The sequence below is a fragment of the Odocoileus virginianus genome, chromosome 26 (genome assembly GCF_023699985.2).
Source record: "Odocoileus virginianus isolate 20LAN1187 ecotype Illinois chromosome 26, Ovbor_1.2, whole genome shotgun sequence".
Classification (NCBI taxonomy): Eukaryota; Metazoa; Chordata; class Mammalia; order Artiodactyla; family Cervidae; genus Odocoileus; species Odocoileus virginianus.
In genome coordinates, this window is record NC_069699.1 from 14,253,131 (window position 1) to 14,272,135 (window position 19,005).

At 44.0% G+C, this 19,005-nt stretch overlaps 2 protein-coding genes across 3 annotated transcripts in view; one reads left to right on the top strand and one right to left on the bottom strand.

Annotated features, from left to right (window-relative positions):
- Positions 1–1,456: 1,456 nt before the first annotated feature.
- On the bottom strand, positions 1,457–13,593 carry LOC110152020 (zinc finger protein with KRAB and SCAN domains 7-like). Its single transcript, XM_020915501.2, is given in 3 exon segments — positions 1,457–4,880; positions 6,826–6,882; positions 6,885–13,593. Coding segments are annotated over 3 exon segments (1,611 nt in total). The 5' UTR covers positions 6,985–13,593; the 3' UTR covers positions 1,457–3,426.
- Positions 13,594–16,433: 2,840 nt separating this feature from the next.
- The window catches only part of ZNF197 (zinc finger protein 197), a 54,864-nt gene continuing 52,292 nt past the window's right edge, over positions 16,434–19,005 (top strand). For both annotated transcript variants that reach the window (XR_011483636.1, XM_070455548.1), the window contains exons 1-2: positions 16,434–16,522; positions 18,192–18,734. Coding sequence is in view for 1 of the 2 variants with exons in the window: in XM_070455548.1 (XP_070311649.1) it covers positions 18,312–18,734 (423 nt within the window). In the remaining variant the exon portion in view is untranslated. The remainder of the gene's footprint in view (positions 16,523–18,191; positions 18,735–19,005) is intronic.

The window sequence follows — 19,005 nt, forward strand, 5'->3', positions numbered from 1 at the left end:
CAGATCTTACTCTATGTATCCATCCTCATACCCTTTTATAAAAAAACAGTAAATATAAGTAAACTGTTTACCCGAGTTCTGTGAACCACTCTAGCAAATTAAACCCAAAAGGGGGTTGTTGGAACCTCTGATCTACAGCTGGTTGGTCAATAGAGCAGGTGATAACCTGGGCTTGGAAATACTGTCTAACGTTTGTATGTGTGTGTATCTTGTGAGACCAATCCCTTAACCTGTGCAGTTTGACACTGTCTCCACAGTGTCAGAACTGGGGTAAATTGTGGGACATCCAGCTGGTGTTGCACAGAATTAGTGTGGGGGAAATTACTCACATTTGGTGACCCCAAATGTCAGAAGGGAAATGTTCTGTGAAAATGTTCTGTGTTGCTAGAGTGGTTCACAGAACTCGGGTAAACAGAAACGCAGGAGGGAAGGACTGTGGGTTTTTATCGACATCCAATGTCTACCCTATGAACACCCAGAATTGTATTTGAGAAGCATATAACCTGTCTGGTTTTACAGGTTCACAGCTGGAGGAATTGCCTCAGCTTGAGTTTGACCCATATCTGACTTAGACAATGTTTAGATGAGACTTTGGACTTCAGACTTTAAAGCTAATGCTGAATTAAGACTTTGGGGCTGCTCAGGATGGAATTAATTTATTTTGCAGATGAAAAGGACCTGAATTTCGGGAAGCCAGAGGCAGAATGTATGGACTGAATGTCTGTGTTTTTGAAATTCATGTGTCAAAGCCCTAATCACCATAATCCACCTAAAGGTGATTCTATGTAGAGTTGGGCTTTGGGGAACCCAAAGTTTATGTGGGTAGAGCACTCATGATGGAGTTAATGTTCTTATTGGAAGAGGAAAGGACTTCACTGATGGTCCAGTGGCTAAGACTCTATGCTCCCAATGCACAGGGCCCAGGTTCGTTCCATCCTGGGTCAGGGAACTGTATCTTACATGCTGCAACTAAAGATCCTGAACACTACAACAAAGATCAAAGATCCCATATGCTGCAACTAAGACCCACGAAAGCCAAATAAATAAAAACAAATACGGCAAAGAAAAAAAAGAAGAGGAAGAGACAGCTGCTCTCTTTCTCTGCAACATGAGGATATAGCAAGAAAGCAGCTGGCTGCAGCCAGGACTCAAAAGGATTTGTACCAGAACCCGACTGTGCTGGCAACTTGATCTTGGATTTCCCAGCCTCTGAGGAATGTTTGTTAAGCCACCACTCTATGGCATTGTATTAAGTAATTCCAACTAAGACAGCTGCTAAAGGTATGTCCCTCCCAATACCCTTCCTCCCAAAAAGGGATCAGGCCCAGTTATCTTTACTCTTCAAAGAGTATCTCCCTTATTATGCCAACTCTTCCAGGTAATAAAAGAGAAACAAAACTCCCAAATTAATTCAAGCAAATTGAATCTAGTTCTGTACTTCAAAAATAAGATACAATCACCAGGAGAAAACAGATTTTATTCCAGGAACGCAAGACAATTTCAATTATTTGGAAACCCGCCAACAAAATCGATACAAAAAGAGTAAAGGATAAGACCTATGAAATTTTACCAACAGATTTTTAAAGTTTTTGATAGAACTTAGCATCCATTCCTAATAACTTAAGTATGATAACTGCCTACAGTATGTGTACTCTACATGTCAAGTACTGTTTCAAGTGCCTTACACTTATAAATGAATTTTATCCTCAAGGACCTATGAGGTAGCTCCATTTGACACATGGAAGACAAAAGGAAGAGCACTCATGGTGGAGTTTATGTTCTTAGTAGAAGGGACTTCCCTGGTGGTCCAGTGGCTTGCCCAAGATTACAGACCTAAGGAAAGTGATGTAGACAGGATTTCAACCTAGGTTTCCAGGCAAAAAATCTGTGCTCTTTACCACTGTAACATATTGCTGCGTCTAAAAATAGGAATAGAACAAAACTTCCTTAACACAGTATTTATCAGAAACAATGAGGGTGAGCCACATATACAACTGTGACATGCTGGAAAAAAAAAAAAAAAAACCTTTCTGAAAATTAGGAACAAGACATGGAATATTATGCCTTTTATTCACTGTTCAATTTTTTTTTTTTTTAATATTTGTGCTGATGTTCAACATAAGTGGCATACAGATTAGAAATTAAGAGAACACTAATCATTACTGTTTTATTGTATACCTACAAAAGCTAGGAAATGAAACTAAAAAATTCTTCAAGCCAAAATTAATTAAACGAGGTAACTGGATCCAAGTAAAAATTTTTTTTTAATCAGTTAACTTTTAAAATACTAGCAATAGCCAATAGAAATTGAGATGTAGCTTTCAAATGTAGCTCCTATTCCTCCAACCAAGAGCCTGAGTGCTTTCCTAGGAAGTGAGGACATTCATTTCTATTGAGAACCTACTGGTGCTGCTGGTGATCAGCTCACAGAGTTAGGAGCAGTGCTGAATCTGTCCTCACAGAGACCCAGTGTGGTAGGGTATGAGCAGAACCAGAAGATAATAAATTAAAACATTCAACAGACAAAGAGTTTCTACTTAAGATATGACCAGCCACATTCAAATTAGAGTTGAGGGCTGGACCTGTGTGCTCATATGAGGTCTCCCCTGGAACCTGGGAGTTTCCAAAGTAAAACACTTAAAAAAAAGAAAGTTCTGGATCTTAAAGGTTCAAGGGACACAGACTAGCAAACAGGAAGAAAAGCTTTTCTTAGTAGAGAACACAAGTGGTGAGGGTCTAGATTAAAGCAAGCTTTAAAAGGGGCACACTCAAGAGGTAGGAAGAATGACTCAGTCTTAGAGGATCACTTATATAAATGGTAAAATGGAGGAGGTGGAATAGAATAAGGAAATATCTCTATCCTTGAGAATGTGATTGTGGCATGCATAACTGAGTCAGATGTTAATTATTTTAAGAAGTGAAAGGGAATTCCCTGGCGGTCCAGTGGTTCAAGCAGTCCAGGACTTCATGCCTTCATTTCTGAGGGCACAGGTTCTATCCCTGGTTGGGGAACCAAGATCCTGCAAGCTGCCTGATGAGGCCAAAAAAAGAAAAAGAAAAAGGAAACCTATAAGCACATGAAACATGTAGTCCTTATTTCCCCAAGAGGAGGTGGAGGATTGCACTGTAACTCTAACTCTCCCACCTTTGTGACCAGCAGCGAGCATTTGGAGATGGTCCATACTTTTTTTCTAATTTTTTTTCTTTATGGTAGCCACGCTGTGTGGCAAGTGGAATCTTCATTCCCAAACCAGGAATCAAAATTCATACTCCCCATTTTGGGAGCTCAGAGCATTAACCACTGGACCACCAGGGAAGTCCTGGGATGGTACACATGGAACAGGTGGTTCCAAGCAGAGATCAGGATGAACATATTTATATAGAAACCTTAACCTAAAGTTTCTTGCTGTCTTAGAGAATCATGTCTTAAGAAACAGACCGAGCCAGACCTGAGTGCTTCTTTCCAGTGTGAGTTCGCTGGTGGTGATTGAAAGTAGAACGCTGACTAAAGGCTTTCCCACACTCGATACATTCATAGGGTTTCTCTCCAGTGTGAACTCTTTGGTGCACGGTGAGTTGTGAGCTATCACGAAAGGCTTTCTCACAATCTTTGCATTTATAGGGCTTCTCCCCAGTATGGGTTCTCTGATGTACCATAAGGCTAGAATTATGAGTGAAGACCTTTCCACATTCATTACACTCATAAGGTTTCTCACCAGTGTGAATTCGCTGATGAATAATGAGGTACGAGTTTTGATTGAAGGATTTTCCACAATCATTGCATTTATAGGGCTTTTCACCAGTGTGAAGTCGCTGATGTCGAGTTAGACATTTACTCAGACTGAATGCCTTACCACACACATTACATTCAAAAGGTTTTTCTCCAGTATGAATTCGCTCATGGTCAGCAAGTTGAGAGATCTGATTGAAGGCTTTCACACATTTGCTACACTTGTATGGTTTTTTCCCAGTGTGGAGACTCTGATGTCGAGTAAGACATTTACTCCGACTGAAGGCCTTGCCACATTCATTACACTCATAAGGCTTCTCCCCAGTGTGGATTCTCTGATGGTCAATAAGATTTCTGTTAGAACAGAAAGCTTTCCCACACTCATCACACTTGTAAGGTTTCTTACCAGTGTGAAGTACCTGATGGCGGATAAGGCTTTTACTCCGACTAAAGAGTGCTCCACACTCATTGCATCCATATGGTTTCTCCCCAGTATGAGTTCTCTGGTGGTCAAAGAGTTTGGAACTTTCATTGAAAGCTTTTCCGCATTCATTGCATTTATATGGTTTCTCCCCAGTATGAAGTCTCTGGTGTTGAATGAGATGGGAGCTGTGGCGATAGGTCTTTCCACAATCACTGCATTCATAAGGTTTTTCCCCTGTATGGATTCTGAGGTGGACAATGAGTTGAGAGGTCTGCCTAAAGGCCTTGCCACACTCAGTACACTCATATGGTTTCTCTCCAGTGTGGATTCTCTGATGCCCAATGAGGTGTGAACTCCAATTAAAAACTTTGCCACATTCATCACATCGATATAATTTCTGTCCCTTCAGAACTCCCTGATGTTCTGAGAGACTGGAGGACAGATCTAGATGTTCCCCAAGTTCCTTATACTCATCACATTGGTCCTTTGTAGATTTCTTTTTATCCTCCTGTGTTATCTCTAAGAAATCACTTTCCAGTCTGGTTCCTTCTTCATCTGAGGGTTGAACTTTTAGTTTCTCTAAAGCTTCTTCACAGGCAGCCCCAGCTTCTGGTCCTCCAAGAATAAGTCCACAAAGTATGCCTGAGGTCCTGTCAGCTGACTTCGACTCTTCAGAAATGTCCTGCTTCTGAGACAACTGTGAACTTGCCATCCTGTTTTCACCTGCTGCCAAAAGACAGAAGAAAATAACTGTCACTCACTTCTTGTCCTATTGAGGAAATGAACTGTCAGAAGTCTATGTAGCTTAAAAAAAAAAAATTCACATTGAGGGTAAGGAATAAGGAGACATATTGAGAACAGGAGGGAAAAAGCAGAGCTATCAGGACAGAAGGATGTGGAGCCAGCACAGCCAGGTGAGCAGGCCAGTTGAAAGGCAAGAGACCAGACTGTAAAGCACAGTGTGATCTCCCAGAAGTCACTTAGATGTGGCGTCTCCTTAGTAAAATGATGAACTCTCAGGTCCACTCCAACCATGACACTGTATGGCTCCACAGTTCACAGCAAAGATGTCGAGGAGAGTGATGCCAAATACTTTAAATACAAGAAACATGTAGGCAAACATGAGAGTTGAAGGGAAATGTGTATTACGAGGGCATGATCAAGAAAAAGTGCACAAAAAGGAGTGATTCTGGTATGAAAGAATAGCAATGATATTTGGAGAAGCCATGGGTTCAAAAAGGCTGGGAAAAAGTACTGAAGGAGAGAGTAGAGCTCTAAAATTGGTGACATCCTAGTCTCTGGAGCACTGGACTAGGAGGTGCCAGTAGGCACTCCTATGAAAATTAACAAAGGCAATAATTTGAAATACAAACCAAAGTACATGTTTTGTAGCTTGATAACCTGGAATCATAATGAGACTGAACAGCTGAGTATTTGCTTTTGAATTCTGGAATTTAATAAAGAAGCTGGGAAAGGCAGAGCATCCATGGTCATAGGTAAATACAAAAATATTGGTCCCTTTCAATCACATCTTACCCAGGCCACAAGCTATCATACCATCTCAGCATATGGAAAATGAAAAGTATCTGGTCCTTTAATTCTAAGCCTACCCTCTCCGGAGTAGGCTACTGTCCTAGACCAGTTAACCCCAGAACCTCCTCTGACAACAGCCCCTTTCAGGAAGCAGCCCTGCCCGAGTCTTTCTGAAGGGGAAGCTGAGAAAACCATGTTTTGTGCAAAGCAACCCAGATCATCCCAGGATGGACGAGGACCAGGACTAGGTGACCGGACCAGGGCCAAGCACCAGACCCAAGTGCAGCTTATAGAGTAGTCATCAGTTCTGGGTGACCTGGAACAAAGTTCTGCCCAAAGAAATATGATATTTAATAGCTGAACCACCAATGGGGTCCCTTTCTACATAAATTCTGAACTGAAAGTAGGACAAAATGAAGGAAATTACACGTAGTAGCTCAAGTTGATACGATGCATGGAGAGAAGAAATCCATCAGGAACCAGAGCAAACAGAACATATGAGGAAATAGGAGGTCTAATTAAGAAAGAGCTTGGAGGGGGACAAAAGATTCAGAGTAAAGAGAACGGCCATCAGTGGGAACAGAAAAACAGATACACAGGACACAGCTGTCTTACAACACTGCTGTAAAAATCCTTTCACTTCTGCTGCTGGGTTGGAAAGATCGCTTGGAGCAGGGAAAGGCTACCCACTCCAGTATTCTGGCCTAGAGAAATCCATGGACTGTATAGTCCATGGGGTCACAAAGAATTGGACACTGAGCGACTTTCACTGTCACTTTTCTGCTGCTGAGGCTCCCAGGTCCCCACAAAGCTTTGTTTCCCAAAGCCTGGTCTAGCTGGTGAGTCTGTGCAGGGTTTCCAATCCTTCAGCCTTATTCTAAGTAACTTAGCTCATGACTTAGAGTAACTGAATGGCTCTCTATTCCTTCCAACTACAAACTCTTAACTAAACCAGCTCAGTTCAATTAATAAGGAAGTACAGAGATTGTTAATAACTATCAAAGTGAGTGATGATGTAGAGAGATTCATTATACTATTCTTTCCATTCTCTTTATATTTTCATAATTAAAATAATAAGAACATAGCAAAGAAAATGTAAAGAAGGCAGACTCTAAGTTACTAGGGAGCAGAGTCTTACCCAATGGGGCCAGGCTGCAGCAGTTTTCCAGCATGATGTTCCAGTACAGGCTCTCTAGCTGAGTGCTGTACCTTTCCACTTCTTCAGAGTATAGTTCACAGACAGAAACTCCAACTCTGCAGCCTCCTGTAATGACAAGCTTCTACCGCTCAGGGACATTTGCAGCCTGAGGAGCAGAGTCAACAGCGTACCAAGACAGGGTTGAGACCCTGGTGGCCAAAGGGGTGGGGGGACAGAAAGAAGCTGGGAGGACACATTAATAAAAGGACAAGTTCAGGGTAAGATAACAGTCCGTGAACTCAGTGGATGGGACCAAGTCCAGGGGAGGCAGTTAGGAAGAGAAGTCACAGGTGCAGACTCTGAATGGGCCAGAGCCCTGGAGATGAGGTCGTGCTATTCCTGGGCCACAGACTTGGAACCCAGGAAGCTCACCTGGAGCCTGACCATCTGGAAAATTCACTGGAAATTCAAGGATTTCAGCACAATGAAGAAAAAAAAAAACCTTGAAAAAGAAAATTAAGTTGAAGAACTCACACTTCACAATTTCAAAACTTACTTGACAAAACAGCACTGATCAATACTGTGTGATACACACTTAGATCAGTGAAATAGGTAAAGAGTCCAGAAGTAAACATCTACAGTTAACTTTTTTTTTGCTGGCTGCACTGCGTAGCATATGGTATCTTAGTTCCCAAACAGGGATTGAACCTGTGTCCTCTGCATTGGAAGGACAGAGTCTTAACCACTAGACCACTAGTGAAGTCTCCTAAGGTCAACTTACTTTTTAAATATATTTTAAATTTATGTATGTATTTTATTTGGCTGCACTGGGTCTTAGTTGCGGCATGTAGGATCCAGTTCTCTGACTAGGGATCAAACCCGGGCCCCCTGTATTGGGGGCATGGAGTCCCAGACACTGAACCACCAGCAAAATCCCTGTCAACTTATTTTTTATGGAAGTCCCAAGACCACTCAAAGGGGAAAGAAGACACTTTTCAACAAATGATGCTGGAACAACTGGATATATACATACAAAAAAATGAGGTTACATCTCTACCTCAGTCCATATATGAAAATTATATGGACAGTAGGCTTTGGCACGTGTTGCAAATTGGCCCCACTGCTTTGGGTACCAAATCATACATGATAGCTAGATTCCCCTGAGAGCATGGAACCCTCCAACTCCCATCACTTTTATTTTTTTTTTTCTTCTCCCATCACTTTTAAGCAAATTTTAAAAAAATCGCTATCCTCATCCATGATTAAAACAGAGACCATCACCTACATTTGCTACAAACAAACACCTAGTCCATGTCTCCTGGACTCAGTGCGCGCTGGGAGGACTGACAAGACATGACCGCCAACTGAAATGGGAAGAAGGCTCACACCAGAATGCTTGTCACCACCCAGATAAAAGAAACTGCAGTACTGTTACAGGGTCATGGACAGTCAAGTGAAGAACTACTTTAGGATCGCGCATGATGAGTAAGTTGAAGTTTGGGCAGAGAAATGAAGCTTTGCTGTGAAAGAAAAAGGCAGGGCCTTTGCCAGATAAATTTGCAGAACAGACGGGGGAAGAGAAAGATGCTCAGGTGAAGAGAAATACAGGAGTAAGACTCAAGAGGATGAACTGGAGACCAGAGAGAAGTATTTTGAAGAAACGTACCCAGGAGGAAATATAAAGCACTGACACATCTTAATGAAATAAGCGCCAAACGTAAGCTTCCAAGCTGACCTGTTGTGTAGCAGTTGCTGCATAAATGTCCAAAGAGGTCAGTGAGATATTTGTAAAGAAATGATGCGAAGGATCAGTAGAAAAATGACGGCAACTGCCTGTGAATATGGCAAAACACAGTCCTTTGAGCCCAGCCTCTGCAATCATGAACATGTATAATGACCGCTAGTGACTGCTTCTGCCATGAGAGGACAAAGCAAGAAGGCCATCTATGAACCAGGAAGCAGGTTCTCACCAGACACCTAATCTGCCAGCACCCTGACAGTGGACTTTCCAGTCTCTAGAACTATGAGAAATAAATTTCTGTTGTTCATAAGACATCCAGCCTATGGCATTCTGTTACAGCAGCCCAACCAGATTAAGACTTTGAGAAAGAGCTTTCTTTAAATTTCTATTTATCAAAGTCCCAGAGTTAAGCCTGGCCTGGCTAACACATCTCTTTATGAACCAATCACTGTGACGAGGTGATAAAATGCTCTGATGGGGCACATCTGAGTCACTATCTGCCACTGGAATATCCTGGAAGGGGAATTGAATGCATCAAAACCTCAGGAGCACATGGACTGAGAGTGGGGACAGTAGTTCTCCCCAAGTTGAGATGATATAATCAACAGAAAGGGGCCTGTGTGCCAGACAGACAGAGAGAAAACAGACACTGCTACCAAACCAACTTGGGTCCACTCGCTCTGATGCAGTAAAGCCAACGTACTGACACTAGGTTGTGGTGAAGGAAAGAGCAGCATTAAAAAAAAAAAGCTAATGACCTCCTGGGCCTTTCAAAGTCTGAATGAAAGCCACACAGCACAGTATACAAAGATGGAGGCCAGTGAGCTGAAACTGCCCAATTAAATTCAGGTATCCTAATGCCTCTGGGTTCCTCCCAGGTCCCAACCAGCTTTTGAGGACAGAAGAAAACATCAACTTTTTAAGATGACACCATAAATATGAGCCCCCAGGCTGGGGAGCAACCTGAGATAGATCAGGCCTCTTCTTCCCAGCTTCATCCCTTCACTCAGTTTCATTCCCAAATGAAAATGGCCTGGAAAAGAACCAAGGAAATCCCCGGGCAGTTTTCAGGAATATTTTCTTCTTTCTGTCACTTGCTTTAATACAAAGTAATTCTGACTTCCTTTTAAAAGCCTCTTAAATAAGTAGTCTCTCATTCTTGTGTTTTTCCTGCTAGTGAGAGGGTGTGTGCTGTGCTTAGTCGCTCAGTCGTGTCCAACTCTTTGCGATCCCATGGACTGCAGGCTGCCAGATTCCTCTGTCCCTGGGCATTCTCCAGGCAAGAACAGTGGAGTGGGTTGCCATTCCCTTCTCCAGGGGCTCTTCCCAACCCAAGGAGCAAACTCAGGTCTCCTGCATTGTAGGCATATTCTTTACCAACTGAGCCACCAGGGAAGCCCCCAGTGACAGGGTACATAAGGTTTATTTTATACAGTGATAATACGCAAACTAGTTTCTAAGATAATTAGAAACTAAAGCAAGACTGCTTCTGCTGCTGCTGCTGCTAAGTCACGTCAGTTGTGTCCAACTCTGTGTGACCCCAAAGACGGCAGCCCAAGAGGCTCCTCTGTCCCTGGGATTCTCCAAGCAAGAATACTGGAGTGGGTTGCCATTTCCTTCTCCAATGCATGAAAGTGAAAAGTGAAAGTGAAGTCGCTCAGTCGTGTCTGACTCTTCGCGACCCCGTGGACTGCAGCCCACCAGGCTCCTCCGTCCATGGGATTCTCCAGGCAAGAGGACTGGAGTGGGTTGCCGTTGCCTACTCCGAAGACTGCTTCTAGTACACATTTAAATGTTATAATTTTATTTATACCAATTTGAAAATGAACTCAATCTAGTGCCCAAAATTTGATTTCTCAATACCACTTCTACAAAAAACAAAACCAAGAATCCTTGCAGAAATGATTGATTCCAGGGCTGGGGAGGTGAAAACATGACTTGTAACTTGTGGTGCCTGAAAATCAGAGAAAGACACAAAAAAGGATGGGAACATGTAAGGGGAAAAAGGAGCCAACCTGAAAGATGCCAACAGCTAAAGCTAGAATAATTTATGCCACAAAATAAATAATAACACACCTCAATATACTCCCCAAATAATCACCCAACATCACACACTGATATAACTGATATAATTAAGTAAATAAACAAGTTGGAGAGAAGGCACAACGCTTCCTCACAAAGGATTCCAGTTAATAAATGTAGAAGAAAAACAAAAAATGAAAAGCTCCTAGAACATCACAATATCAACTGCTGTAGGAAAGATCCACCAAGAATGCTAATTAGTAGGAAAAGCATATTTCTATGTAAAGTCTCAAAGTGTCTACCTCAAAATAATTGCTAATTACAAAGGAAAGACAGTAACTTTACAATCATCAATCCTTGGCAGAAATACTGGATCAAGAGTAGTATCACCAGTAAGAAGATATGTGGATGTCAACCTCAATCTAAGCAGGAGAACATCTGACAAAACCAAATCAAGGGTCAGTCTAAAATTACAAATATAAAATACTTCAAAAGTATCAAGATTGTGAAAAACAAGTAAAACTGAGGCATTGTCACAGACTGAAAGGAAGACATGATAATTAAATGGAATGAGGGATTCTAGATTGGATTCTGAAACAGGAAAAGAACATTAACTAGCCAGTTAGGAGCTCTAGTAAATCAGTAGTTTAATTACTAGTTCTGGACCACTGAAAATGTCTCGAGTTTGATGACTGTTCTATGGTTATGCATGACATTGCCTTTAGGTATACCAGGAAAAGATACAAGGGAACTCTACAAAATTTTGAAAGTCTCTGTGAGTCTACAATTATTCAAAATAAAAAAGTTTTAAGTTTGAGTTGTTACTGTGTTTATTTCTATCTAGAAATAGTAATGTCTATATACTAAGGATTAACTTGGCAATAAGGGTATTGAATAGGGCTACCCAGGTGGCCCAGGGATAAAGAATCCACCTACCAATGCAGTAGATGTGGGTGATTCCTGGGTTGGGGAAGATCCCCTGGAGGAGGAAATGGCAACCTTACTCCAGTATTCTTGCCTGGAAAATTCCACTGACAGAGGAGCCTGGCAGGCTAGAGTAGGACATGACTGAGCATGTGGCCACACACACACACACCACACAAATATTTACTGAGCACCTACTACCTTCTTAGACACCATGGTCTCTGCAGTGAATAAAGCAGACAAAATGCACTAACTTAAGTAGCTTATAAGAAGACAGACAATAAGATAAAGACAGTGGCAGGTGCTGTGTAGCAAAATAAAACAAGGAAGGAGGCTAAGAGGCTTAAAATCAGGCAAGGAAAAGTATAAGCTCAAAAATTCCATCTAGGGAACTCCTTGGTGGTTCAGTGGTTAGGATTTGGCACTTTCACTCCGGAGGGCAGTTTCGATCCCTGGTTGGGGAGCTAAGATCCTGCTAGCTGCACACAGTTACCAAAAAAAAAAAAAAAAAAAATTCAACCTAGAGCACATAATGACTCACTTGAGGGACCTTTTTCAGACTGTTTCTAATATTAAAAACACTGAAGACTATAAAGTAGTGAGTTATATTTTATTACCTCTTCTGTATTTTTGCTCTGGAGCATGGCATCACAGAATGCTCACATGCTAACATTCCTGGATACCAGGAATCACAGAACTGTGGCACAGTTACCATTTTTCAGTTTTTGTCAGTTTCCCTTCCTTGTAAGTACACAAAGAGATTTATCTTCAAAACAGTCCCACAGTCTTTTTGGCTTACTGTTTGAACCAAAAGCTGTCTGCCTTTCTTCAGCATTACGAACCACATGTCAAAGCAGTCTCATTTGTCAGTTCCTGAATATGCACACAGATGTTTACGTGTGTAACAAAGGGAAATTCCCTGAAATCCTTGAGCAAATTACTTACTTGCAAAATAAGAGACCTAACATTAAGTAGTTTTTAGTTTGGAACTGAGGCAGGCCGAGACTTGGGACCCTTTGTTGCGTGCTTGCACCTGAACAAACGTTTCCTCCAGCAACGAAATACAAAGAAACTATAAGGGTCTAAAAATAACTGCACACATCTGCAGTTGGGGTATATTATGAACGATAAGTTGCAAAAAGACCAAAAACCCAACTGTCACTTCTGAGGAGCTGGGAGCAAAAGCAAAGTGTTGCCCAAGCACCCTGCACACAGCATCACCAAGAAAGTGGGTAGACCACCTAAAACCACCCCTCCAGCCAGATTCCTGGAAGCACTTCTACCCTCATTCTGCGTTAGGAACCCCCCTTACCCCCTAGGAAACAAAGGAACCTGTTAACTTGTTTTCACTCCCTCCTGCTGCATAAACTCCAGTAAAGCCTTGACTTAATTTCAACTTTTATTAAGGAGACCAAGAACTCCAGTCATAACAAAAGTCCAAACAATTTGAAAAAGAACAGTGTTCTTTTCCTTGCCACTACTCTTAGTAAGGAGAACATTTCCTTATTTCTTAGGTCTACGTAAGCCAGAAGACATTAGAGTGGTTTTAGGATAGTGCTGTTACTTATGTTTAAAAACTGCATTTTATACATACTATTCTCTTTAATTTGAAAACAGAGATAATCACCCTAATGAAGCTTTTGGTATTTTTCTGCACAAATGTCACTTGCTCAATTTACAGCTTCATGAAATATCTACTATAGGAAACTGCAAACAAAATGTTTAATTATAGCTGCGAATATATGACTCAGTGGCGTCCTAATGCTGGCAACAATTTTAAGCATTAAATGCATTCCAGAAATTGAAGACATCATTTTCAGAAAGCAATAGTATGAATGTACTTAATACCACTGAATTATACACTTCAAATGGTTAAAATGGCAACATTTACCATGATACATGAAAATTCATTACAACAGTCTTGCTATAACACCAAAAAAACTAAAGCAATAGTAGGTGCCTGTTTTCTAATAAAAAAAAATATATTCGTATAAGAGTTTGAGAAATCATGCACAAATTTTAAACAGTCAAAAGACTCATTAATTAACGGATTGTGGTTACTCTTCCTTTTCTTACGGTCACCCGACTCACCTAATTATCTGTGATGAATATGCTTTGTTTGCATAACTGGCAGAGGAGATAAAATTCAGAAACCATTACTTCAAATTCGCGCCCCGGGCGCCCGGAGCAGCGAAGGACCCGGGCTGGCTGATATCCAAAGCCAGATCCTTGCCAGGGCGCAGCCTTCAGGCCGATCCTCACCCGCCACTCCCCGGGGAACTCCGCACCCGCACAGCAGCCCCCACCGCCTCCACCGTCGCCCCGCTCACCAACTCCAGAGGCGGCAAAACTCTCAGTGCCCTGACTGCCCGACCCACCCCACTCCACACTCTTCCAGCCCGGCTCGCCGCTGCTCCGTATTGCGCATGCGCATCGCCCCTCTGGGCCTCTCTAGGAAGTTGGGAGGGACAACTTCTCGGCTTCTCTAGGGCCCCAGTGCCCTGTTGGGAGGCCTCTTTAGCCTAGCCCAGAGGCTTGTCCCCACGCCCCCCACCTAACCCACTGGACGCCTGCCTTCAGTTCCTCCCACAGTGAAACGCCTTCCCACCACAACTAGGGAAAGCCCTTGCGCATCAACGAAGACCCATAACGTCGCCCACTTATGAGGACTGGGGATACTTAAATTCCTTACTGCTAGCAGGACAATAGGGGAGAGCCAAAAAGGAGCTGAGCCCTGATACTCCAAGGAGCTTGTACATTCTCTTCACATATGAGGCCTCTACGATGTCTCCATCTGTTACTGGAGGTTTGCCACGGTTAAGCCTAGTCTTTCCTGAGACGATCTGTGTGAGACGATCTGTGTGAGAGATCACTCTGTGCTCCAATAACACCAGTGTTCCATACACTGATGTATCTACAGAGTAAGCGTGCAGAACTTCATTAGTGAGTGGATGTTTCCTAATTCCTCAGAAGGGCCTTCCTGGAGGGCCAGGCTGGCACTCCTGGGAGGCGGGAGGAATATTGTTTTCTCTATCTTTTCTATTAGTGCCTGGACCAAGGTTGTCCCCAGGCTGCTCACCCGAAATGTGTTGAGCCTGATCCCCTGTCGTCCTAATTCCCTGTCATTTGTGGCTTCCTTCTATTATCCGGAAACTGATGGAGTCTGGGAAGAGTATAAGTGAAAGTGAAGTCGCTCAGTTGTGTCGACTCTTTGGACCCCACACACTGTAGCCTACCAGGCTCCTCCCCCACACACTGTAGCCTACCAGGCTCCTCCATCCATGGAATTTTCCAGGCAAGTATACTGGAGTGGTTTGCCATTTCCTTCTCCAGGGGATCTTCCCGACCCAGGGATAGAACCTGGGTCTCCCACACTGCAGGCAGACGCTTTACCATCTGAGCCACAAGTGATAACAAGAAGAAAAGTCTGATACTTCTCTAACTACCTTTTAGAGTGACAAAAGGCTTGTTTTACAGTCATTGTTATTAAATTTACTGATAGGGATACACAATAAAGTTTGGAGAGCAAAGCTATAGTGAAAATGTCTCAATGTGAAATCATCAGTTGTGTAATACCTTGTGTTTGCACTTTGCTTCTTGGACTATGATCAGTTCAGTTCAGTTGCTCTGTCATGTCCAACTCTTTGTGACTCCATGGACTGCAGCATGGTAGGATTCCCTGTCCATCACCAACTCCCAGAGCTTGCTCAAACTCATGTCCATTGAGTCGGTGATGCCAGGCAACCATTTCATACTCTGTCTTCTCCTCCCTCTCCTGCCTTCAAGCCTTCCCAACATCGGGGTCTTTTCCAATGAGCCAGTTCTTCACATCAGGTGGCCAAAGTATTCAAGCTTCAGCTTCAGGATCAGTCCTTACAATGAGTATTCAGGGCTGATATGATAAGTGCTACAATTCTTCTTTAGAAGAAACACCACCTCCAAAAGCTTTAATATGTCACTGTATCCCTGAGTCCAGAAGACGAGGAGAACCCCTGTCTTCCCAGAACCTACCCTGAGGCCGTTTTGTGACCATTAATGGCCCTAGTCAGAACAGGGCCTGATACCACTAGCAGGAAGAAATCTGAGTAATTAAAGAATGAGGAATGAATGAGGGTGAGAGAGGATCTTAAAACAGAAAATAGGAGAAAGGGGGGTCAATGGACCTGAATTCAAAGTTTTCCGTGCCCTTTTCAGCCAGTAATATGTAACCCAGGTAGCAGAACATTTGCCGAGGCTCAGAATTCTGATCTGCAAACTGACCTTTTCCTACAGAGCAGATATGAATATGTAATTGATGTCCAAATCTCCTCCAAATTCCTCAGTATAAATGACAAAGTCCAGACTGAGTATATTCTTTCCCTGCTTAAAAACCTTCCCGGAGCAGTCTGGATGAAGGACACATTTCTTAGAAGTTAGCCCAGGTTCTGTGCTGGACAAAGGGGCAAATCTGGTGTGCGTCAGGGTCGCCCAGACTCAAAACACGTGAGCCTACTAACGCCTCAGTTGAGACCCCGGCCTCACCCCCGCCCCCGTCGCTGTGGGTGGTTCCTGCACCAAGGTGCAACCAGCTCTCTGGCTGAGGGGGCGCGCGTGCCCACCTTCTATGGAGACTTCCGGGATCCTGCAGGGCTGGGGGGGGGGACCGGAAGTGGCGCGTCTCTTGCTTCCGGCTCGGCCATTGTTGTCGCTTCTGCTGGCCACTGCGGTGTCAGGCGCTCTGGGGTCGCCGCCGCGGTGCCCCGGTGAGCGGGCCTGGGACGGGGAGGGAAGTGTTACCAGGGCCAGGGCCGCTGGGCTGGGGCTGCTCGGCCGGAACTGCGGCCGCCCACTTCCCAGTTTGGCGACGGCGGCCCGACCCTCTTCTCCCCCGTGGTCGGCAGCACGGTCCCGATGACGCTCAGAAGGCGCCAGATGTAGAGCAGCCTCTTTGTCCCAGTGCCCCGACCAGCTGTGCCTGGCACAGAGCCCGGCACCTGCGGGCACAGCGATGAGCAGGGCAGACGTGGCCAGGTGAGCGGCGCAGCATAAGCCTGGTTGAACGCGCATGTAGTTAGACGTTTTCCCAGCCTTGCGCCGGGAAACAACAGTACGAAGCATCAGAAGTGGGTCAGACCTAGTCGGAATTTTAAACGTGAAGTATGACTTTTATGAAGGAGACGTAAAAGTCCTGATAAGAGGTTGAACGTTCGGAGCTGTAAGGGAAGTAGGAAAGTGGCCTTAACTTTCTTTGTGTGTGGGATCTCAGAGCAGAGTCACAGGTTTTTACGTCTGTCTTATTTTTAAAGAAGTCGAGGCCTGGAGAGAGTTAGTTTACTCAGGTTACCAAGATGCATGGTGACTTTGAAAGTGTAGCACAGATGCCCTAATTAACACCACGGTGCTGATTTTCTGAACTTTATAATATGTAAACTGATAAAAGTCTCCCCACCCCCAACTTCAGTATCATTCATTCGTTTCCCGGATGTGTGCCTCAGTATCCCAAGTACACGCACATGTACAAAGATGACAGGGAATCAGCTCTGCCCTTTGAATCCTCCCAGAAAGTGGAGGAGGCAGCGGTGTAAGTCATAAACACAGTGTAAAAAGTGTTCTAGCAGAGGTGTGAATGAAAAAGGTACTGTGGGTTCACTGAGGCAGTCGTCACACTTAACGCCTGGAGAGATCAGTGAAGCTTGCTAGGGGAGGTGGGATGAGTGGAAAAGGGTCTGATATTTCTGACTCCATTGTGTTCCTTTCCTTTTGTGGCCATCCAGCAGTTTGGGGAGTGTGAGTGGTGAGTTATAGATAAAATAGTTAAAATACAGTGTGTTAGAAATACAGAAAGGGAGGCTCCGAGATCTCCTTCCTGGATGAGGCAATCAGGAATGCCTTTAGGAGAAAATGTCATTTGATATGGATCATGCCAGAGGAATAGGTGTTTGTCAAAAGTTTCAGAAGAAGAAAAATCCAAAGAGACAGTATGTGTTATAGCTGTGTTTCTAGAGCTTTAGTCCCTACATTTCTTTGTGGTTATCTCTATCACAAAAGAGAAGAGTAGAAATCTTTTGAGCAAGCATTTCCAACATAGATTTATTTGTAAATAAAAAAAATGTACTGTTCTACAAGGCACATTGTAACACAGCTACTAAATAGTTAAATAACAGCTTACTATTTTTTAAATACACCTTTTGGGTTATCCTGCACATCTCACATTTGGAGATCATTGCAGTATTTCAGTTTGGGTACCTGGGGAAAGTGGTAGGTTGGGTGGCCGGAACAGAGGCCTGAGACTAGGTTGTGAATGCTGGGCATAGAATTTAGGTTTTACCCTGTAGTTCAGTTCAGTTCAGTCGCTCAGTCATGTCCAACTCTTTGCAACCCCATGAACCACTGGGCCTCCCTGTCCATCACCAACTCCTGGAGTCCACCCAATCCCATGTCCATTGAGTCGGTGATGCCATCCAACCATCTCATCCTCTGTAGTCCCCTTCTCCTCCTGCCCTCAATCTTGCCTGTAGTTAGGTGATGGAAACCACTGAAACTTTAAAAAAGGAAGTCACTTGGAGAGATGCTTAGAGAGTTTGCCTTGGTTGTGCTCTTTTTTCCCCCCATGAAGGTTTGCCTTTTAACTAGAGGGTCTGTCACCAGCCTAAGGCTGAACGCTCTAAGGAATCTGATTTCTTTCTTGATGTTTCTGTAGGTGACATGCCCATCACCCTATATCCTCAAATCTAACAATAGCTTCTGAGACCTGAATTACAGACCATCATTTTAATTGGACATAAACCACAGCTGCAACAAGCTTCTCTTTGGTGTCACAATGGCTACCCAAGGCAGGGGAACTTCAGGCCTCTTTCCCAGGGGTGCTGTTCTCCCGAGACAGGACGGCTGCCTGACCGTGAAACAGGAGCCAGGGAGCCAGACCTGGGGGCACGGCTGCAGTCTCCAGAAGAATCACCTTCCCGTCTGTGAAATTTTCCGGCTCCACTTTAGGCAGTTATGTTATCACGAGATGTCTGGGCCACAGGAGGCACTGAGCCGGCTCCGGGAGCTATGCCGCTGGTGGTTGATGCCAGAGGTGCACACCAAGGAGCAGATCCTGGAGCTGCTGGTGCTAGAGCAATTCCTGAGCATCCTGCCTGGGGAACTCCGGACCTGGGTGCAGATGCATCACCCGGAGAGTGGTGAGGAGGCTGTGGCTGTGGTGGAGGACTTCCAGAGACACGTCAGTGGACCAGGAGAGGTGAGCAACTGAATCTAGGTTGGCATCTGAAACTGTTCTCTACTGCTTGGGGTAGCCTAGGAATAGGTGTTCTCCATTCCATAGTCTCTAAACTGGTTTCCTGTTAGGATTCCTGAGCCCGTGCCCCCCCCCCCCCCCCGCCTTTTTTTTTTTTAACAGAGAGTTTTGTGCTCCCAGCCTTAAATTGCAGGGCCCAGCCAAGTTCTGTGAATTGCTTTGTGAAATACTGTGTTGTAAACCTAGCTTAAGCCTGGATCACCACACAGTGCTC